The sequence below is a fragment of the Panthera tigris genome, chromosome A3 (genome assembly GCF_018350195.1).
Source record: "Panthera tigris isolate Pti1 chromosome A3, P.tigris_Pti1_mat1.1, whole genome shotgun sequence".
In the NCBI taxonomy this organism is placed as follows: Eukaryota; Metazoa; Chordata; class Mammalia; order Carnivora; family Felidae; genus Panthera; species Panthera tigris.
In genome coordinates this window covers 29,488,818-29,511,270 of record NC_056662.1, presented here as the reverse complement: position 1 = coordinate 29,511,270, position 22,453 = coordinate 29,488,818, and the positions used below count along the sequence as shown (strand labels likewise).

General features: G+C 41.5%; 1 protein-coding gene and 1 pseudogene across 7 annotated transcripts in view; both read right to left on the bottom strand.

Annotated features, from left to right (window-relative positions):
* PTPRA (protein tyrosine phosphatase receptor type A) overlaps positions 1 to 22,453 on the bottom strand; it is a 158,906-nt gene that overhangs the window by 25,795 nt on the left and 110,658 nt on the right. For 6 of the 7 annotated variants that reach the window (XM_042980793.1, XM_042980796.1, XM_042980794.1 and 3 more), the window contains 2 exons: positions 9,562 to 9,652; positions 8,569 to 8,645 (listed from right to left, as the gene is read on the bottom strand). In XM_042980793.1, the coding sequence (XP_042836727.1) occupies positions 8,569 to 8,645; positions 9,562 to 9,652 (168 nt within the window). Of the gene's footprint in view, positions 1 to 8,568; positions 8,646 to 9,561; positions 9,653 to 13,995; positions 14,090 to 22,453 lie in introns of all 7 variants that reach the window. The other variant, XM_042980797.1, reaches the window with a different exon arrangement.
* Positions 38 to 2,223, bottom strand: LOC122237249 (annotated as a pseudogene).

The following is a 22,453-nucleotide window of genomic DNA, read 5'->3' as shown; positions in this document are numbered from 1 at the left end:
GTAGGCTAGACTTTTTTTTTTTTTTTGGATGAATAAGTGTATTATTGTCTTTATCTGAAAAATCTTCATAGAAAACTGTGGTTTGGTTTATTAGCTCTCAGCAGCCCACTCCTCAGCTTCTAAGGAAGCTTGCCTTCTTCTGAGCTACCCCATCTTTCTGCTGGGCAACAGACATTTGGGGATGGTTCCACCTCTTCTTTTTAACTTCTTTCTTAGCCCTGCATCCAAACAGCAGGTGAAGGCACCGGGTTGACCTCAATGCTTTCCACATTGTATTCATCTCCAGTCACTTCTACTTGGCCTTTATAGATCTTATCCATGCCAAACCTATGGAGAAGCCTGCAGGCCAGCAGCAGGCCAGTACAATATGCTGCAGCATAACTTGTCAGGCCAACCTTCACACCACACTTGGGGAGTTCATGAGCATAAGCTGTATAAACTATCATGTCTCCTTCTATATGGGCATAAACAATCTGACAAATGAGATCTCTGTTGGTTACATGAACTATTATTCTGTATTTAGGTGTGTTGTACTTATTTTTATCCTGAATTACCAAGCGTTTCCGGGCATAGTAATCAGTTTTACCCTCTCGTTTTCTTCTAAATTTCACCTGGTTATCTCTTGAAGTAAGCCTTATTCTTGACAACTTTAACAAACCCCATCCCGTGGAACAGAGACCCGCGTCCGCGGTTCACCACAGACCAGCAGCTAGACTGTTTCTGATGCTTTCTCAGCAGCTGACAATCTAGGTCTTAGTGTTAATGTTAATGGACAGGACCTCTCTAAGGCAGAAGCATGTGCGGTGGTTCCAGGGATGAAGCTGGACCCTCATGAGGAAGGAAAAGGGGTTCTTCTCTTTTAAGGGGTTATTTCTTTGATAATGCTTTACCCAGGTATAAAAACTTTTGGGGAATAGCCTGTGGGTATGTGGAATAGTTCCCAGTGTTAGACAATGGGGTTCTCCATGACAGGCAGTAGGAGACAAGAAGCAAAGGGGCCTGGGAATGCCATGTAACAGAAAAGGAGCCTCTGAAAAACTAACAGCTGGCAGTAACTTTCTTTTTCAGTCTTTGTTTTAGTTATGTATCTTTTCAACCTCTTGTTTAATGTAGTGTTCACTTGCCAAGTCCTAGGTAAGTGAAAATCATCTGATTTAAGGATTGTAAATCACCCTCTGCTGCTCAAAGACAGACATAAAGTGGGCAGTGAGGAAGGAGGCAGCTTCAAAGATGGGACACCATTTCACACCAAGAAAACGGTGTGGAATACAAGTGTGCAAGGCAGTAGCAGAAAAAAGGAGGGGGCCTGAGTCTGAGAAGCCACGTCCTATTCTAGTTCAAACCAGAGCAGGGCAGAGTTCCTTCCTAGCACAGTAGAAAGCTTTAGGCCCAGAACTAGACGTGTTTAGAGTCAGTAATGAGCTTGGTAAAGTTTTTATTGAGAAGGGGAATTCACGTTTCTGCAAATGTTTTTAATCATTGGAAGATGAAAACTGAGAAAGCCTTAACTGGCTGAGAAGCTCTTAGAGTATGTTAAGCCATGTCATATCCCTGCTCCACAAGAAGGTACTGCTAAATTCTCACAGGAGCATGTGGGCCATGAATAGTTAAAAAGCACTGTTGGAGGGCCCAGCCACAAAGTGCTTCCTGTCCCAACCAAGAGTATGCCATATGTCCCCTACGAAAGCATGCTGATATTGTGATATGGCAGCACTGCTTAACCAATAAGGTGTAACTTAGAATGAGGCAAAACTACTGCTTTTCCTTGTGTTATGATCAAGGGAAAGATAAAATGTGACTGCCTGGTTTCTGAGACATCTTAGAATTCTGAAATTCAAAACCTAGCTTGCTCCAGTAGCTACATTCCTATGAGTTAAAAATAAACACTTCTAAAGACCCTATATACTCTTAGACATCTAAGGTAAGACTCCAGGTTGAAAACCACTTGTCAACTGTGTCACTGTCGGTTTCATCACCTCCTGTGACCAATGTCAGGTTTGCTTTCAGACCTTTGTGCTTTCTGAACCTTAGGTCTCACTCCCCCCTGCTTGCTGCCACCACTCTATGGTTCTGGGAACCATGTCTCTTCAAGACCCACATTTCATAGCTCTCTGTGAAAAGGGCTTGTTAAAGGGTTGCCAGGGGTGGAAATGGGGGTTAACTGTAAATAAACAATAAAGTTCTTTTTTCTTTTTTTTAAGCAGGCTTCACGCCCAGTGCACAGCCCAACATGGGGCCTGAACTCATGACCTTGAGATCAAGACCTGAGCTGAGGTCAAGAGTCGGATGCTTAACTGAGCGACCCAGGTGCTCCAAACAATAAAGCTCTTATTGAGGCAAAATGTTCTATAAGAGGCAATAGCCAGGGGGTGAAAGTTTCTTTGAGGTTATGAAAACATTCTGAAGTTGGATAGTGATGATTACACACATCTGTGAATATACTAAAAACCACTAAATTGTACACTTTAATGGGTGAAAATTATGGTATGTGAATTACATCTCAATAAAATTGTTAAAAATGTTTTTAGGGGCGCCTGGGTGGCTCAGCTGGTTCAGCGCCTGACTCTTGATTTCTGCTCAGGTAATGATCTTGCGGTTCATGAGTTCAAGCCCTGCACCGGGCTCCATGCTGGCAGTGCAGAGCCTACTTGGGATTCTCTCTCTCTCTCCCTCTCTCATTGCCCCTCCCCTGCTCATGCTCTCTCTCTCAAAATAAACAGGCTTAAAAAAATGGGCTTTTTTTAATGTTTATTTTTGAGAGAGAGAGAGAGAGAGAGAGAGAGAGAGAGAGAGAGAGAATGAGTGGGGGAGGGGCAGAGAGAGAGGGAGACACAGAATCCAAAGCAGGCTCCACACTCTGAGCTCTGAGCACACAGCCCAACGCGGGGCTGGAACTCACAGACTGCGAGATCATGACCTGAGCCAAAGTCGGATGCTCAACCGACTGAGCCACCCAGTCCCCCCACCCCCCAAATATTTTTATAATGCTGATGACAGCAGAACTGTTATCACTGCAATTCTGAATTCTACACTTTAAATATTTACATTTTTGTTGTATAAACTATTCTTCAATAGAGGGAAAAAGTTTGGTTAAGTGTGAATAACTGACAGCCCACAATAAATGTCCTCTATTTGTTTCAGCAAAGGACACTGTTTGCCCCTATACTCCAAGTCCAAAGCATATCTGCTCTTTATTTCCCAGTGATTTCTAACCCTGCTGACAACCTGATGCTTCCTCAATGCTTTCTTTATCCTTTTCCTTCTGAGATACTCTTCTCTCCTGGTCTCCCTCTGTGTCACTCAAGAGCCCCTCTTGCTCAGTGTGCCTGGCAGAGGCTGGGGGGGCCCAGGCCCCACTTTTCTTTCACTAATGACTTCCAAGGCCATGGCTTTGGAATATCTCCTCTGAACTCCAGATCAATATGACCAACTGTCTGGTGGATACACCCATGTGGACTACCCTATACTCCATATACGCCCTACGGAGTATCACCCTATAGTCTCTCACATATACAATTAATCACCAAGTGCTAGATTCTACCTTTAAAGTTTTTACTTTGTTGCTTCCTCTCCAACCCTTCCATAGGCCCTCATTATCTGTACCCTGCTACTATCCAATTGGTCCCTCCTAAATCCATGTTGCACATGGTAAACCTAAATGATCAATAAACAAATGTGGCCATGTCACTCCTTGTCTTTGACGCCTTTAAACCTCACTGCCTAGAGAATTAATCAAAACCTTTAGCTGTACTGAAAATTTGCAGATACTGCAAGATGGCTCACTCAGCACCCAGTCCCACCTCCTTGTAGCTGGACTTTCTTACTATAGAGGCTGAGAAATGAAAAGCTATATTCCCCAGACTCCCTTGCAGCTCAGTTCTGTGTAAGATCTAGTTTGTTACTAGCAGATGCTCCCATACCAAATCTGGGGCAGAAGTAAATAAGCAATGTGAGAAGGTGACTGTGCTAGAGGGTCTTTGGCCAAGTATGGCAGCAGAAGCATCCAGTTCTGTAGCACCTGTGCAGAGGTTTTCAAGTCACATGGGATAGCTGGGCTCATCTACAGCTGCTCTGTTCCTTGCTGACAGCACCTTAGCTTGATTCACTGGCTCTCCCACAGATTTTGTGAGCTACCCAGTCAGTATCTTATAATAAACCCTTTCTTGACTATGAGGGTAGATAAAAAGTGGACTCTGTTATCTGCAACTAAGAACCCCAGTGGACACATCTAATATTCAGTGCCTTCTAAGACGCAGTCCCTACCAATTCCCCCATGATTTCCTATCTTTTTTTTTTCTTTTTTTAAATTTCCCATCTTATACCTTATAATCTAAGATTGCAGTTTCCAGTCTCTGACTTTGCTCATGCTTCTCCTCTTGCTTTGAAGTTTCTGCCCATCTTTCTTCTCTTGATCTCAGAGTTACCCTTCAATATTTAGCTCTACTGGATCACCAAGTTGTCTGAATGGTTCTCTACTAAGCCCCACAGAACTTGGCAATACTAGCTTCATACACATTGCTCACTAAAGGAAATGGTCTGTGTGTCATAACAGGGACCAAATGTTATCTCTGTAACCTTTAAGCCTACCCACACGGTGCTCCGCACAAAGCAGGTGCTCAAAAAAACCCGTGGACCTAAATCTTCTTTAATCCCTGACCCTTACTCATAGTTAACCTTAAGCTTTTTCCTGCCTTTCTACTTTCACTGAGATCATAAGGGTCCGAAATTTAACTCTCTTCATCTAAACTTTCATCTCACCTGTTAATAACTCTTCAGTAACCAACAAAGCATTATAGGATGCCCCAACGTGAGCTCCAACTAAGCATAGTCAAAGGAATGGTCTTGTTTCCTCCTAGACCCTTACTCACCACCACCATGAATAAACCCATCTTACTGTTTACCATCTTTAACATCCAACTTTTTTTTTTTTTTTGAGCAGCAGGCAAAAGTTTATTAGAGTATAAGACCAGAAAGGAAGAAAAGTAGAAAGCTCTCAGAAAGGGGACATTCGAAAGTGAATGTCCTTAACATCCAACTAATTTTTGACTGTCTTCACCCTCAAGGCAGGGAGGAGGCAAATTGATTACGGTGATACACAATGCTGGTTACCAACTAAAAAAGCCACTCTTCCCTTTCTTCCTTGCCATCAGAACCATGATTTTGTTTGGATATTTACTTTCCACTGGCTTGTAAGGTGACCACTCCCAGCTTCAGAAGGGTAAATCATGGTAATTCTCAATGCCCTATCTAGTGACTAGAGACAGGTATAAGCATGTGATCCAACCCTGGCCTGCTGACCCTCAAGAGCATGGTGCTGCAGAAGCTTCCGGAAAAGGTCACATTCCCTAAAAAGGGTAAAGCATATGCAGAAATGTTCCCCATCTATGCTGTTTGTTGTATTTATAAGGAATGCTTGGAGCTGCTGCAGCCATCTTGTGACCACAAAGATAATGTGGACAGGAAGAAGGTAAGCAAGTAGAAAGATGGAAGCATCTGGGTGCTTCTTAAGAAAGTCACGGACTCAGCCAACGCTAGAACTGGCCTACAACTGTCTTCAGATTATATGAGATAAATACATGTTTCCATCTAGACCACTTTTAGTTGAGTATTCTTTTATCTACACATGGGTACATTCTATAGCAATATATTGCTATATTCTTCTGTGTAACAGTCAAGCTGTTCCTCCCATCCCCTTCATCACAATCCTTGAAAGAAGCCTGGGAATCCCAGCTGATCACTAGCCTTTCTTTATTTTCCTTATCTAGCGGCATCCATCATGTCTCTTCTAGGCTGCCCTTCCTTCCAACTATAAACACATGACCATCGTGTTAAAAACATACGAGAATGTCAGCAAATCTACTCCAGTGAACATGTCTGGACTGCTCCATTTCTGAAGTTCACCCAATAGCCTATTTGTTGGGTAATCTCTTGTTCCTCCATCTTTCTCCTTGTCTTATCCCAAGATTGTTCTTTCACCTTCTCAAGACCTAGAGTTCCTTGACCCCACCACCTTTCCCTAGTGCAGTTCATTCCAAATGTTACTCCGTTTCTCTACTGAACCTCTAGCACATGGCTGACTACTTGAAGCAGCCCCTTTGTCTGAATACCACAACTTCTCTGCATATTACCAATCCTAGGGTACAGCTAGAGAAAAATCACACAACTGAGGCCGTACACATCAATGGTTTCCATCTTGGCCCCTCAGTGCAGCTACACATGCCCTTTTTTTTTTCTTTTCAGTATTCTTTCTTACTGATCTCAGAAGCTACTCTAAAACTTTCATTACTCTAATGTCACAGTCCAATCCCCCTTTTTCCACCAGATAACCAGCACTTGACTTCTTAGAAAACAGATGTGGGGCACCTAGTGGCTCAGTCGGTTAAGCATCTGACTCCTGATTTTGGCTGAGTCATGATCTCATGGTTCATGACTTTGAGCCCCACATTGGGCTCTGTGCTGACAATGCAGAGCCTGCTTGGGACTCTCTCTCTCCCTCTCTCTCTGCCTCAACCCTGCTCGCATGCTCTCTCTCTCTCAAAATAAATAAGTAAACTTAAATACCCACATCTACAAACCATCTCTATCTATTCAATATTCTCCTTTACCATCAATCTCAGGGGAACAAATGCCGTTTCTCATGTTCAATGCTAATCTCTCCATCAGTATTCTTTAAAAAAATTTTTTTATATTTATTTTTGAGCGAGAGAGACAGAGATAGAACATGGGCAGGGGAGGGGCAAAGAAAGAGGGAGACACAGAATCAGAAGCAGACTCCAGGTTCTGAGCTGTCAGCACAGAGCCTAATGCAGGGCTCGAACTCATGAGCCGTGAGATCATGACCTGAGCCGAAGTCGGCTTAACCAAATGAGCCACCCGGACGCCCCCCATTTTAGCCATTTTTAAGTGTATGGTTCTGTGGTATTAAGTTTATTTTCACTGCTGGGCAACTATTACCACCATCCACCTCCAGAACTTTTTCATCTTCCTCAACTGAAACTCTCTACTCATTAAACAATTCCCCATTCCCCTCTCACCTCAGCCAGTGGCAACCACCACTCTACATTCTGTCTCTATGAATTTGACTACTGCAGGTACCTTGTGTAAGTGGAATCAGAAAATATTTGTCCTTTTGTGGCCAGCTTCTTTCACTCAGTATAATGTCTTCAGAATTGTAATGTGTCAGAATTTCCTCCTTTTTTTGAGACTGAATAATACTCCACTGTATGTATATACATTGTACTTATCTATTCATCCACTGATGGACACTTGGGTTGCTCCCACCTTTTGGGTACTGTGATTAATGCTGCTGTGAACTGTGGTGTGCAAATTCTATCACTGTTCTCTTCACACATCCTGCTTCGGTAGTCAGGTTTGCTCTTGCTAGCTTGCGGTCACTTTCCCTCTCTCTTTCTCAAACTTTCTTTACTGGTTCCTCACAGCCCACAAAATGTACTCAAGTCTCTTAAACCATTTCTGTAAACATTCTCTAAATCACCACTAAAAAATCCCCTCCCAGTTTCAGCTCTTCCCTCACAGCTAACGAGACTTACCTGGTGTCAGATATTCCTGCCCTGTTCTCCCATACTTTTACTAAAGATAACAAGACCTGCTTTTGTTCTTAGTCATCTGAATAAGTTCAATAAAGGATTCACCGACTCTTATAGAAAAGTACACATTTAGATTCAGATTTCTGCATGGGAAATCTCTGGGAATGATGACAGGGTAAACATAAGAATACACATGAAACTACCTGGTCTTTAAAAAGAATTTTTCGTGGGAATGCAAGCTGGTGCAGCCACTCTGGAAAACAGTATGGAGGTTCCTCAAAAAACTAAAAATAGAACTACCCTACGAGCCAGCAATTGCACTACTAGGTATTTATCCAAGGGATACAGGAGTGCTGTTTTGAAGGGACACATGCACCCCTGTGTTTATAGCAGCACTATCGACATAGCCAAAGTATGGAACGAGCCCAAATGTCCATGGATGGATGAATGGATAAAGAAGATGTGGTATGTATATATACAATGGAGTATTACTCGGCAATCAAAAGAATGAAATCTTGCCATTTGCAACTACGTGCATGGAACTGGAGGGTATTATGCTAAGTGAAATTAGAGAAAGACAAAAACCATATGACTTCACTCATATGAGGACTTTAAGGGAAGGGAAACAAAAATAATATAAAAACAGGGAGGGGGACAAAACAGAAGAGACTCATAAATCTGGAGAACAAACAGGGTTACTGGAGGAGTTGTGGGAGGAGGGATGGGCTAAATGGGTAAGGGGCACTAAGGAATCTACTCCTGAAATCATTGTTGCACTATACGCTAACTAATTTGGATGTAAATTTAAATAAATAAATAAACAAACAAACAAAAAAATAAATAAATAAAACAAGTTAAATTAAAAAAAAAAAAAGAATTTTTCAGTTTCTTAAAAAAATTAGACTCCTTAGGGAAAACTTGCAATCACAAATACTCCTTCTAATGTGCAGCTGGGAAGGAGCCAGTAGATGGTAGCCAATGGTCATTCAAGGTAATAATGAGAAAAGCTCAAGTTCCTTACATTGATGAATGAAGCATTGATGTAATCAGAATCTGGAACTCCTTCAACTGGTGTCAGATGGACTCTAGAATGATCATCTAGAAAAAAAATTTAACGTTTCAGTTAACGATACAACCACGCCGGTTGAGATATCTGTGCCTATGTGCACAGAGACACACATGTATTAAGATGTCAACGCAGCACTGTTTATAACAGCAAAAATTTGGACACATCTCAGCTATAATTCAGGGACTAGTTAAATAAATTAAGATATATTCACAACATGCAACAGTAAGCAGCTGATAAAAAGGAAAGTGAATGCTTCTGTTTCTTGACAGATGAACTGCCAATATACACCATTAAAAGAAGAAAGTCAGAACAATGTAACCAGGATACCAATTACATTTAAAAAAATTATGTAATATGCATATATTCATATATTAATAAGAAAACTTCAGTATCTATAAAGGCCTAGTATAGTGATCTCTATTATAGTATGTACCCAAAAATACACCAGAAATGTTTTTAAAGGATATTTTTTGAAAAGGCAATTATAAAAACAAAGCACAGTTCAACATTTTGCTCTCCCATCCCACTGGATTATACACACCCCATTTTGGAGACCACTGGCCTAGACAAATGTCTGTTAGGTTATAAATCAACTGACTAGCAATGACTAACTCTGGGAAGGGGTTAATGAAGAGAACTCTGTATTAGGATTTCATTGCGATAAGCACTACAAAAACCTGTAACAACCACATACTTCCTATCTGGTCCTGGTGAAATTGCTCCTCTTGACCCAGAAACTTGAGGCCTATGGGCAAGCTCCCCATTGAACTTGATGAGCACCTGGGGTCACTCTGGGGTCCACAAAGGCTCTCCCAGCCCAAAGGTTTGACCCTACTCTTATTACCAGCTCTCCTATGATCAACCACGAGATTCTTTCCATCCTCAAAAAATCTGGCTAGAGATGCAGTTTCAGATTACACGCCAGGAAACTCTACGAACACTCACAAGGCAAGATGTTGACGTATCGATTTTTTTCCTTGTTTTCCTCCTTGGAGGCAGCTTCACAGGTGGCTTGGATAGGACAAGCAGGGAGAGCCTGAAAGGTTAAGAGAAATTACAGGAAGTTACTAACAGGGATAAATACCAAACATGCCAAATGCTGCACTATCCCCCAACCTGACAGCAAGTTGTACCCTTACTTGGGGGAAAAAGATGGGCCCAGGGAATACTTGCAGCCTAACACAGAGAGTGCACCTCTCCTCTAAATATAGCCTGCAAGCTCCTTAGAGTTTAACACCAAGAATCCCCAGGGGGCAGGATACCCTTTCTGTTACTAAAAGTGCAGCATGCTCTTTATATGATTACTGAGTGGTTAGGGATCTGTTACAATGCTGGGTCAAAATGGGCCACCCCTGTAAACAGGAATGGGGACAGAACTGAAGGGATGGGCCATTTATCCCCATGTTAACCAACATGCAAAGATGAGAAGCATCTCAGAGTGAACCACACAGGAGGGGTCTGGATGGTCAGCTGAGTTAAGCCCTCTCTAGGGACCTGAAGGGTATGGCAGCCCCGTCTCCCGTACCACGTGGCAAGAAAGCAAGGACAAGCAGATGGGTGGGAGAGCATTCACATGGACACAGCAGTTAGGAAGCAGAGGATTTGGGTTAAGTGACACTGAATCTGCACCATTTTAGCACTGGGAAGTGTGTGGGTAGAAATAAATGGTTTGACATGAGATAGTCTGGATTGTATGAACTTGAGAAAATCTGTTAAACTTTCTAGGACATTTCCTCATCTGTACAACTGGGCTAATGATATCTGCCACATGAGGAGTAAATACCATAATCTCATGTCTGGCACAGAATAAGCATTCAATAAATTAGTTTTACAGGAGTGGGAAGCTAAGTTTTATTAATTGAATTGCTTTCTTCTTACATGCTCCATATATTCAAAATTCAGAAAGCAAAAAAAGAAAGTTTCAAATTCCAACCTAGATAACCTTTCTGACAAATGATTTGGAAATATGTTTTATGAGCCTTAAAAGTATCCATACTCTTGACGTAGCAACTCTACTTCTGAGAATCTAGCCTGAGGAAATAAAAATCTTTGCTCAAATTATTTACTTTATCATTGTTTGGAACGACCCAAAACTGAAAACAACCTCAGTTTTCAACAGTAGGGGAACAGTTAAGTAAATCATGGTTCATGTACTACTTTTCATTTATTTTTGTTGACAGATATACGTTATGTACCTATTAGGTGCTGGGATAAATACAGAGCCAACAGTGGTGAATCAGTCATATACACAGTCCTTGTTCTCAAGGACAGTACAAACTTGTGAAAGACATTAAACAAATAAAACAAATAAATATAAATTACATACCATGATAAGTACAATGAAAGAACAGAATGTTACTACAGAAAGTATCAGAAAGCCTAAGAAATACCCAAATTTAGATTAAGGGTAGGTCTCGATGAGGAAGGAGAAGTGTGGAAAGTAGTATTCTAGGCACAGAGACCAGCATCTGTGATGACCCAGAGGCAGGAGAAGGCCTGGCTGTGTGAGGCGAATGAAAGGTTAGTGAGGGTATTCGGTAGACAACGTGGAATGTGGTTGGTGAGGATGGCAAGAGGAAGTGGAGGGGAGAAGTTTGGCAAGGATAGTATGTACAATTCCATGTAGGTCCTTGAACAGAGGGTTTGAATTTTATTTTCAGTGTATGAGAAAACCATGTAAGGCTTTTCAACTGTACTCCAACTTACATGCTAAAGAATCGCTCTGGCTGCTATGTGGAAAAGGGACCAGTGGGAAGGCAAGAATGGGAGCATGAAGGATGATGGTACAAGGAAAGATGCATCTGACACATATTCTGGAGTTAGAATTAGAGATGGGAAGGTGGGTTGGGAAGAGAGAGACAGGAATAAAGGATGGCTCTCAGGTTTCTAGCTTTGAATATCAAAGAAGTGTATCATTAAATAAAAGAAATGCCAGCCTAAACGCAACAAATTTTTCCAGACAGATGCAAAAGCTTTAAGAAGAGAACAAATACACTTCCCAGGAACAAGCAAGATCATGGTAGGAGAAACTAAAGTGGGAGACCCTAACAGGAGTCAGGGTCTCATAGTCCACCTGCCTTTACTCGCTCATGAGAATTTCCTTTCAGAGTTAAAGCCCTGCAGGTTCTGCATGTCATTTTATGGAGAGAGGCATTTCCTTAGACCCTGCGCTGCCAATACCTAAAGGGGAAAAGGGAGTTTCCTGGGCTGGACTCTTGCACATGGAACAGAGACCTGACTGAAGACTGGAATTTCCCAGTTCACCCCCGGTTTGCCTTCTCTTCTTCCAGACAGGCTAGATGTCCATAGGTTTCCACCCTGCTACAGGGCAGGATGAGATACAAGTCCTCATGACAAGCCAGAGACATTATTTTTCCGTACACCCCTTGTCTAAAATGATGTAGAGCACAAGTAGTGACAGCAAGACTCTTGAAAATAGGCCTCAGGGGTCAGTTAGGACAATGACCACACCTTATAGTCCAATCAGCATTCCCAGCTTCCCATAGTGACGATGCAGGAAAACTAGGTCTCCAGCAAGGCTGAGACCCCTAAAAGGAAAGTTAGGGAGAAACAGGCACCATTGTTTGGCAAGAGAAAAGAAAGGGCCTGACCCAGAGAACTTGGTGCTACATGCAAAGAGTCACGCTGAAGAATCCAGGGCAGGGGTGAAAACAAGGTGGGGGGCGGGCGGGGAACTCTATACTTTCAGTTTCTACTCTGAAAAACCTAGTTCACAGAGGCACAAGCATCTGAACCAGAAGGCTACCAGATGTTAAAATCTCTAGAAACACTAGGTGGCATCAAAGACCATGTCATCCCTTGCTTAAGCTCTTTCTGGAAGCCAGGCTATGAATGAAATCATTTTTTTAAAATGTCAAGTTAAAAAAAAAAAAAAAATGTTTTCAACTTTTATATTTATAAAAAAGGATATCCATTGCACAATTTAAGTCTATTTATTTATTTCCGAGAGAGAGAAAGAGAGCAAGCAGGGGAGGAGCAGAGAGAGAATCCCAAGAAGGCTCCTCACTATCAGCCCACAGCCTGATGTTGGGCTTGAACTCACAAACCCTGAGATCATGACCTGAGTCGAAACCAAGAGTCAGATGCTTAACCGACTGAGCCACCCAGGCGCCCCTCCATCACACAATTTAACTTAGAAGTTCTCTTTGGGCCCTTCCTCTTCATATCCTTTTCCTTTTCCTCCCACAAGTAAACGCAGAATTTTGTGTTTACCATCACCTTACTTTATTTGTATCCCACACATTCTGTATCTCTGAACATTTTATATTTTTTTGTTCAGTCTTTTTTTTTTTTTTTTTAATAAAAATGGAATCATAATCAAGGGGTGACCTTTTCTCTTGCCCAACATTATATTCTGAAGATTCACTCAGGTTGCTCCAGGTAGCCAAAGTTCATTCACTTCAACTACTTTGTAGCACTCCATTTTGAGACCACACCATTTATTTATCCATTCTACTACTGATGAATATTTGGGTTGTTTACAGTTAACAATCCTGCTCTGAGCACTAATTTGTATGTGTTTCCTCGTGCACATGTGCAAGAGTTTCAGGTATGAGCATCTTTAATCTTACCAGATAAGGCCAAACTGTTTTTCGAGATAGTTGTACCAATTTACACTCCCAAAAGCAACGTGAAGTGTTTTAGTTTTTCTGTATCTTCACCAGCATTTGCTGTCAGACTTTAAATATAGCAAATGTAGGTTTAATTTACATTTCCGTGATTATTAATGAGGTTCACCATCTTTCCATAGTTTCCTGGTCAACAGGATTCCCTCCAAGTGTTTCCCCTACTTTTCGACTGGATTGCTTACTTATTTTCTTATTTATTTGTGGGAGTTCTTTATATATTCTAGATACGCATCCTTTGTCAGTACAAGTGTTACAAACATATTTTACAAAGTTGTGGCCTGCGCTTTCGTTTTCTTTGTCGTATCTATTTATGGACAGAAGTTCTGCATTTTAATGTAGTCAAGTTTATCAATGTTTCCCTTTATCAACATTTTAAATCTTAAATCCTTTTTCACTGTGAGTTCATAAGTATACTTCCCTCCATTACTATCTCTATGTTTCATTGTTTTTGTCTTTTAAATTACAGTGTCTACACCTTGGTATGAAACAAGAATTCAACTTCATTTATTCCAAAGGGTTACTCAATTGTCCCAGCACTACTCATTGTAAAGACCATCCTTTAAACTGCCATGGTATTTCTGCCGTAAATAAGTTTCCACTCATACATGAATCTGCTTTGGGGCTCTCTATTTTGTTCCAGTGGTCAATCCGTCTATCCCAGTGCCAATACAAAACTGTCTTAATTAATTTTGTAATAACTCTTTATATCTGGTAAGGCAGGTCTCCTCACCTTGTTCTTCTTCTTCAGGAATGTCTTGGCTATTCTTGAATCTTTTCTCCTCCATATAAATTTTAGAATCAGCTTGTCAAGTTCCACAAAAAACCTGTTGGGATTTTTATGGGAATTGCATTGAATCTATATATCAGTCTGGGGAGAATTGACATCTTTACAATATTGAGCCTTCTAATTCACTGATCTTAACTCTTCACTGTTTAGGCTTTTTCTTTAATGCCTTCAAACATTTTTATAATTTTCTCCAAAGATTCTGTAAAATTTTGTTAAATTTATTCCTTTTGGATGCTACTGTAAATGACATATTTTAAAAATTATTTGATTTTCTGATTGTGGCTTATGTGTAGAAATTCATTAATTTTTTATGCTGTTTTTGTATCTATCAACCTTGCTAAAATAACTTATTAATTCTAATAATTTAGCTGATGGGTATTTGGATTTCTCCAAGGACAATTATTCTCTTCTGCAAAAACGCATATTTTGTTTCTTCTTCTCTAATCCTTAATGCCTTTCATTTTTTTTCTTGCCTCACTGTGCTGCCTAAGATCTCCAGATGGTTGCTGGGTCTCATTCTCTTCTAAATCTGGATCCCCTTGCAAACACTCTCACCCAAGCAAGAGTCATCAGTGCCTAAGGACTCTGACACGATAGGGTATCTACTTCCTTTTAAGGCAGTTCATCTCATTGCAACAGTTCTGGTTAGGAGGACCCAACACCCAGACACACATTTCTTTTGTATTTACCTTGCACTGACTAGTGGAAAACTCAGAGGTCAGCTGGAGCCTTCTCTGTCCCTCGGACACCCCAAACCCCCAATTCCCTGGCCTCTGAATTCCAAAGCCCCTGACACATTTCCTGTCTATGCCTATAGGTTTCTGACTCTGATTCATTTATTTAGAGACAACTTGGTCAATGTACAGGCTATTCTGCCTTCCTCTTACTCAGATGCCACACAGTTCTGTTGCCAGATCACACACACATGCTTCTCCACTTGGAAGTCCAAGAGTTAAGCTGTCTCTATAAGGATGTAGAGTTCTGAGTTGGAGCAGGGAGGGTGTCACATCCTGCTTGCAATGTGACATGGCAGATCCAGACCATCTCACTGTCTCCACTCTTCTCTCTCTTCTCTGTCACTTTTCTTCTCAGAAGCTAACTAAATTTTGTCTTTTTCTTTTAAGCCTTGAACATGCTTTAGGGACCTAAATAAGTGGCTTTTCAGAGTGTTTCTTTTAGATAAATTCAATGCTTCTAAGACAAATGTTGGTCAATTTAAAACGTCCAGCTTATACCTCTAGGACGAAGGCCATCGCCTAGAACTTTCAACCATTGTTGGGTTTCATAGAAATGCTACACACTCTCCTTTTAGCCTCAAATATCTGAAAACAGCTGTCATGTCCTATGCTTATTATCCCTTCAGCTGTTCACCTCCATGGTCCAATTTTTCTCCACAACAACTTCCCATTTGGTGATATTCCTTTCCAAAGAGACTGGATCATAAGACTCCTGGGCACAGTTCAAGCTGGGACATCAACTTTTATTCCACATGTTATATATCCATTAAAGTACAGTGGATATTATGCTAAAGCTAAGCTCCATTAGTTTCATTTACCATGTTAAAAAACTCTACTTTTTAAAATGTTATGAAAAGAATATGCTTATAAAAAAAGTCAAATAATTCAGTAAAAAGTGAAAGTTCCCTATCATGTCTCTCCTATATTCTACCCTCCTTGTAGTTAACCATTGCTCATAGCTCACAGTATTTTTCCAGACTTTAAAAAGTATTTTTGGGGGCAAATGGCTGTCTCAGTCAGTAGAACATGTAACTCTTGATCTTGGGGTCATGAGTGTAGAGATCTTGGGTGTAGAGATTATTTTAAAAAATAAAATCTTTAGGGGATGCCTTGGTGGCTCAGTCGGTAAGGCATCGGACTCTTGATCTCAGCTCAAGTCTTGATCTCAGGATCATGAGTTCAAGCCCACATTGGGCTCCATGCTGGGTGTGAAGCCTACTTAAAAAAAAAGATAAAACCTTTAAAAAGTAAGAAGTATTTTTTAAAAATGGGATTATACCATGTATAGTCCTCTGCAATGTGTTTTCTCCCATAACAATGACTTAGAAATCTAGGTCAAGACATTTTTTATTATTTTTAATTTTATTTATTTTTTAAAAAGTTTATTTCTTTTGGGTCGGTGGGGAGTATGCATGCACTCGTGTGAGCAGGGGAGGAGCTGAGAGAGGAGAGATAGAGAATCCCAAGCAGGCTCAATGCTGTCCGTGTGGAACCCGATGCAGGGCTTGAACTCATGACCCTGAGATCGTGACCTGAGCTGAGAAGAGTCGGACACTCAACTGACTGAGTCACCCAGGTGCCCCTCTTTTTTAAATCTTTATTTTAAGTAAGCTCCACACCCAATATGGGGCCTAAACTCATGACACTGAGATCAAGAGTCGCATGCCCTACTAAGTGAGCCAGCCAGACACTCCTAGAATTTCATAATAGATGCAAGAAATAATTTAGCCATTCTGCTATTTGACAGATATTTGCCTTTCATTTTATTTTCTTTGCTATTATAAATAATGCTGTAATGAACAACCTCGTACAAATACATATTTGGTTTTCTGTTAGAGTCCCAGAAGTTAGGTCAGATAGTATAAACATTTAAAATTTGATTGACATTGCCAAATCATCCTCCACTGCTATCCCAATTTAAACTCGCTCTACCCGTGCATAAGCGTATCTGTATCCCAATACCTTTGCCCATACTTCATCAATCTTCTTAAATTTTCAAATCTAACAGGCCCAAAATAATGGTTAGTTTTAATCTGGATTTCCTTGACTACTATATGTAGTTGAGCTTTTCATATGTTTATAGACCATTTGGTTTCTTTCTATGAACTATTAACTTTTCTACTGCACTGTTTACTTTTTTCTCACAGGTTTATAGAAGCTCTTTACGTATTATGAAAAATTCTCTACCTGCAGCAAACCGTTTCTAACAGTTGGCCATTTTATGACATCATTTTTCATAGGAACATTTAATATTTTAATATATTTACTATCCTTCAATCTATTCCACTGTGGATTCTGAATCTTGTGTTTTGCTTAAAAAGGCCTTCCTCATCCCATGATCCTATTATTCTGACAGTAGACACAAGCTGGTATGTTTGCCCTATGTGTTACTCCTTGTCTTTCCAGCCAGGGCTGACTGATGTGGGCACAGTCACACCTGAGCTGCACTGTGCCAGACCAGATTCTCAGGACTGTGATACCAAGAAAGGAGCAGAGGCTTCTCTAGAGAGCCCCAGAGCCACCAGGATAGGGCTTGTTCTGCCCCAGGGCTAGTAGTCCACATCAGCTTTTGATTCTGCCAGCTTCCCTAGCTTGATGCTTCCCAATTAATGTTTTGGGTTTTTGTTGTTGTTGCTTAATTTGGTTGAGTTGACTTCTGTTTTTAAACAAAAAACCTTAACTGACTTAGCAGTTTAGTATTAGACAGGGCTGTGGTGGAGAGACCGAGGGGGGAAATGAGGGCGATGTACCCCTGATCACTGGGTTCAGATGAAGGGAAAGGAAATGTCAACCAAGTTACAGGATGAGAAAGAGCAAGTCACCCATAGTTCCCGACTTCAGTTACTGCTTGCAATCGCCTGGGATATTTTCTCACTGGTGGTAAAGATGCGGAAGAATCCCAATTAAAAGGAAATGAGAAACATTAAACCAAGGTGTGGGGTAACTTCCGACACTATTAGATAATAAGAAAAAGCCCAGCTCCAACATCAAATGTTTATGTCCAAAGACAGCACAAAACTTAGGGCCTTTCTATGACTGTGCCATGCATTTTGGTGAGCCAAATGTTAAGATTTCAGTGTTTTGCTGACTGCTGAATGTTAATGCTAATGGAATTTACATCTTTCCTGGGTGGCTCATGTGAAAGACAGGGCCTTAAGTGAGACAGTGAAAATGATGCCGAAACAGAGGAGTTGGGAGAAAGCCAACTTCTAAAAATCTTTATTATGCTCTCCACTGCACCCTACTTTTATGAGGAAGAAAACTGCCCCATAACTCAGCTCTCATCGCTCACGGATAGCCAGGATATAAGCACAACACAATTTGGAGGTTAAAATACATAAATAAAAAGAAAAGAGCTAATACTTAGAGGAAACTGCAGGAATTCATGGAGTTGGATCATCAAAAATCACATAGGAATAGTTGTTGATACAGATTTTAGAGATTTCAGACCAAGGAGGGAAGAGCATCATTCTTGGATAAGGCCAAATTTCTAATTTCAAATTATAATATGGTTAAGTGAACTTCTGCAGGTAGTGTAACAGCTCAGGAGACTGGCCACAAAATGGCAGGCTAGGTTGGCCAGTGGAAACCTGGACTGAATGCTAAATCCAGCTAAATAACAATGAAAAGCCAGAAAGCCTTTGGCACAAAGTGTGGGATATCAGTGCTACAGGGGCTCCCAGAGGCTCAACCTTCTGAGTGACACCTTCACTGTGTCCCTGATAGGATAACATTTGCCTTCCCAGAGAGTGCACGTGTGTATGGAAAGCACTGGAATCTTTCAGAAGTGCTTTCCAGTCTTTACCAGAGTCAGATGCTGGTGGAAGGGACTGGCTTCAAAATGAGATTCGTGATGTTAGTGGGATGGAAGGAGCCTCAGAGGCCATAGTCACCAGGGCTCTGACATCTCTAGTTGTGGATAAATCATTGTGAGGCTCCTAATAATAAAAATGGGAGGCAGCTAGCCTAGGTCAGTGAAGGGGGACTGCCTAGACCACTAAGGTACAGAAAGGGCTCCTTTGCATCCAACTCCTGGCCTGGGTCAGTTCACGATCCAGAACCCTTCAGTGTTAGGCATATGTAAGGAAGAACTCTGCCCCCTAACATCAACACTCATATACCATGAACTTCCTCTTCATCTTCCCTTAAGAATCTACAGCCACCTACCATGGTAGCTCCCCGGGGTAAAGAGAAATACACTGTTTGGGATCTATTAGGTTCTGGCCTTGAGCTAACTAATTCCTGGGAACCCAGAATGTCACTATTTTATGCTAGTTAGAATGGACCCTTTGCAGGCCAGGAGATGGAAAGAGTTTTGGCCCAAACTGCACTTACATTAGGAACTACCTATTTTTCCCAATGTATGGTTGGAACAGCTATCTAGAGAAAGTGATAGAATACCCACACTGGTCTCTTAATCCAATGGATAAGGAGGACCATTAAAATAGCAAGAGCAAATGCAAGCTTTGCCAAAAGGCTAAGTCTCTAGGTGAGTTACAGAGGTCTGAACTGCTACAGAAGATTATAAGTTGCAGGAAAATGAGATACTACATCTCCATGTGTGAGTTTAGTGATGGCATGAAGCGAGTGCTCAGTTAACTACTAGTATTAGCTATTCTGATGATTCCTATTACCACGTCCCCACATGCAAACTACAAAATAAACTAGCATAAAAGACTGGCAGTGTTTTAAGGATGTCAGATTATAATATACGAATCGTGCAGAGGTGCCGATTTACAGGTGCTTTTCCAGATGCACTCTCCTTTCTACAAATTAGCATAACTGCTGGAATATAGCTATTGACTAATAGCTGTTTTTTCCTCTACCGTGCACAAAGACTACATGAAGCAGTTCCCGTTCTCATGGCAGGAGCAGCCTCAGGGATTAATCATCTTGACCTCTCTCTGATGTGATCTGGTTCATGAGGATTTTGTCTGTTTCACAGGGCATCACCCTGACAACTATGCTGATGACATCAAGCTCACAGGACTTGAAGGAATTATGTACCTTAGCTGTTCAGGCTGGACATCAAAAATATGGCCTGCCACTTCTGCCAAATTTTCTGAAAGTCAAAGACCTGTGGCATGTCAGGATATCCCCTCCAACATGAAGGACAAGTTGCTGCTCCTTGCCCATCCCCCTCCCTCCTTAGGAAGGACTGATGCATGCTGAGCCATTTTAGATTTTGAAGACAGCCTATACCACATGCATGCTGGTGTCCTGTTCTGATTCATTTACTGAGTGATCTGAAAAGAGAGAAGGCTCTCTAGCTAACCCAGGCCACAAAGAAATTGGTTCTGGTTGATCCTGTGGGGCCCTAACTGTCTGTGCTTAAGGCTGAGCAGAAAAATCATAATGAAAAAGTTTAGGATTTGGGGACAAAACCATGATCCTGTCAGCAAGTTTAGCTGGGTTTCTAGCTTAGCATCGGGCTCTGGTAGAGACGATAAGCCTGACCATGGGTAACTAGATATTCAAGTGACTTCAGCTGCCCATTATCAGCTAAGTAGTATATGACTTAATAAGCCACAAATTTAAACATGTCCAACAAAATTCTACCACCAGATGGAAGTGATGTGCACAGAACACCTGCCACCTAGCCACTCTAGACACACCTAACTTCCCAATGATATCAACAGTTAACAGAAGAAAAAAGTCCAGCCTAGTGCACAAATGGCTCTGTGAGACATACTGGCCCATTCTGGAAGTGGACTAATACGGGATAATCTACTTAAGGGATGTCCTGAATGAGTACAGAAGAGAAATCCTTCCAGGAAACAGAACTTCAAGCAAGGTATCACACTACCTCACTGGAGGTCAGGATCTAAGCCGATCCCTGGGTGGTGGACAACTGGAACAAGAAAGACAGGAAATATTTATGCTTCACCTGTATGCTCACCAGATAGCATTCACCGTTAAAAACCCAAGAGATGTTGCTCGGCCCTTTCCTCCACTACCTTCGGTGCTAGCCCAATGAAGCCATGAACACAGAGGCCATGGTAGCATGGCAATTGGCTCTCACCACAATATCTGTTTAGATCTGCCTACCACGCCTCTAGGAATACCACCTCCATCCAGGGATTTACTGGAATGTTTTATCTCAGGCAATATGCTTCCAAACAAAAAACTCATTTCACAGAAAAAGACATTTGGCCATGAGGTCACAAACCCTATTACCTAGAAGCAGTGGGCACTATAGATTATGAAATAGTAGAGTGCCTATTTGGGACCTAGCTATGGTATTCAGGCTGGGTGCTATCTTCGGGGATGAGGTAAATGTTCCCAATCAATAATGAGCACTACACAATGCCATTTTTCCAATAGCCAAAAAAGAGTCCAAGTTACTCCATTAACTCTTGCCCGGTAAATGGTCTCCTGCTTTAACTCTTGCCTCTTTCCTATCTATTCTCCACATCATTGCTAATGATTTTGTCAGAGTGCAAAGCTGCTCACATCACTCTCCACTCCTCTAAGCCCTTTAGTGATAAAACAGATATGAGTGGTGACTCACCCACCCAATAACCATTCTTCCCTTCCCCCTTGCTACTATGGCTTCCATTCTGTGGGCTTGTCTGCCTAACCCCGACACGACACAGGAAAAATCTGGACTGATCTCAGTCAGTTGCAGTAAGCCTAATTCTCCCTTGCTTGTGACTGATTTAAGAAAGAGCATGTGACAAGGGAAGTCTTCAGAAGCTCTTGGGAAAGTTTTCCTCACTGATAAAAGGAGACACACAGGAAGAAACAGTCATCCTTTTCCCACTGGACCTTGTTATACCTCCTTGTGGCACTTAGAACTGAGGAAGATGTTTTGGCAACATGAGGGGAGTCAGCCTAAAAGACAAAGCTGACACATGGCTGAGTGGGAAGATGTGAAGGAGACTGAGAGTTTAACAATGCCCCAGTTGATGAATTAGCCAACTCTGGAACTGTTCCTCTCTGTCCATCCCCCTCTCTCTAATCATTACCATCTTTCGTCAACCTATCAGCACCTCGGCTCTTAACAACTGCTGCAGCCCCTAACTGTACTCCCTGCATCCATTCTGGTCTCCCTATGGGCTCTTCTCTATTTAGCTTCCAGAATGATTTTTCTCAAAATATAAATCTGGTTGGTCCATGGCTTTCTCTTCTCTCATCACAATCCACAACATCTACAGCCTGGCCCAGTTGTCTTACACAGTTTCGTATCTTACCACTTCCCCAAGTCTCTGCCCTTTAGTCACACACAGCCCTTCTTTATTTTTTGGATGTGCTCTTCCCTTACCCACCCTTACTAGTGATAGCTTGGCTCCTGCTATTTCCAGTGCCTGCAATATTTCCCACACCACTTTTACCAATGCCCTCGCCTATGATTAGGTCTCAATTAAAACATTTCTTCAAGGAAGTTCTGAACTGGAATCAGAACTGGTGGCTGGAAATATCAACTGGTAGATCCACAAACATGTTCAGCTTCCTTAAGGGAGTTACAAAAAAAAAGTACAAATCTAAATACCCCAAATGAGGCCTGTGCTCAGCAGTCTTTCATGGTCTTCATTTCTATACTGACTTATTCCTATTGTCTATTGCTTAAGACACTCTGCGACCCCTGTTCCAGACTCTAAAAGGCCACCTCTTAATATAGGCTCCTACAACTATGCACCAGTCCTTTATGTCTTATATTACTG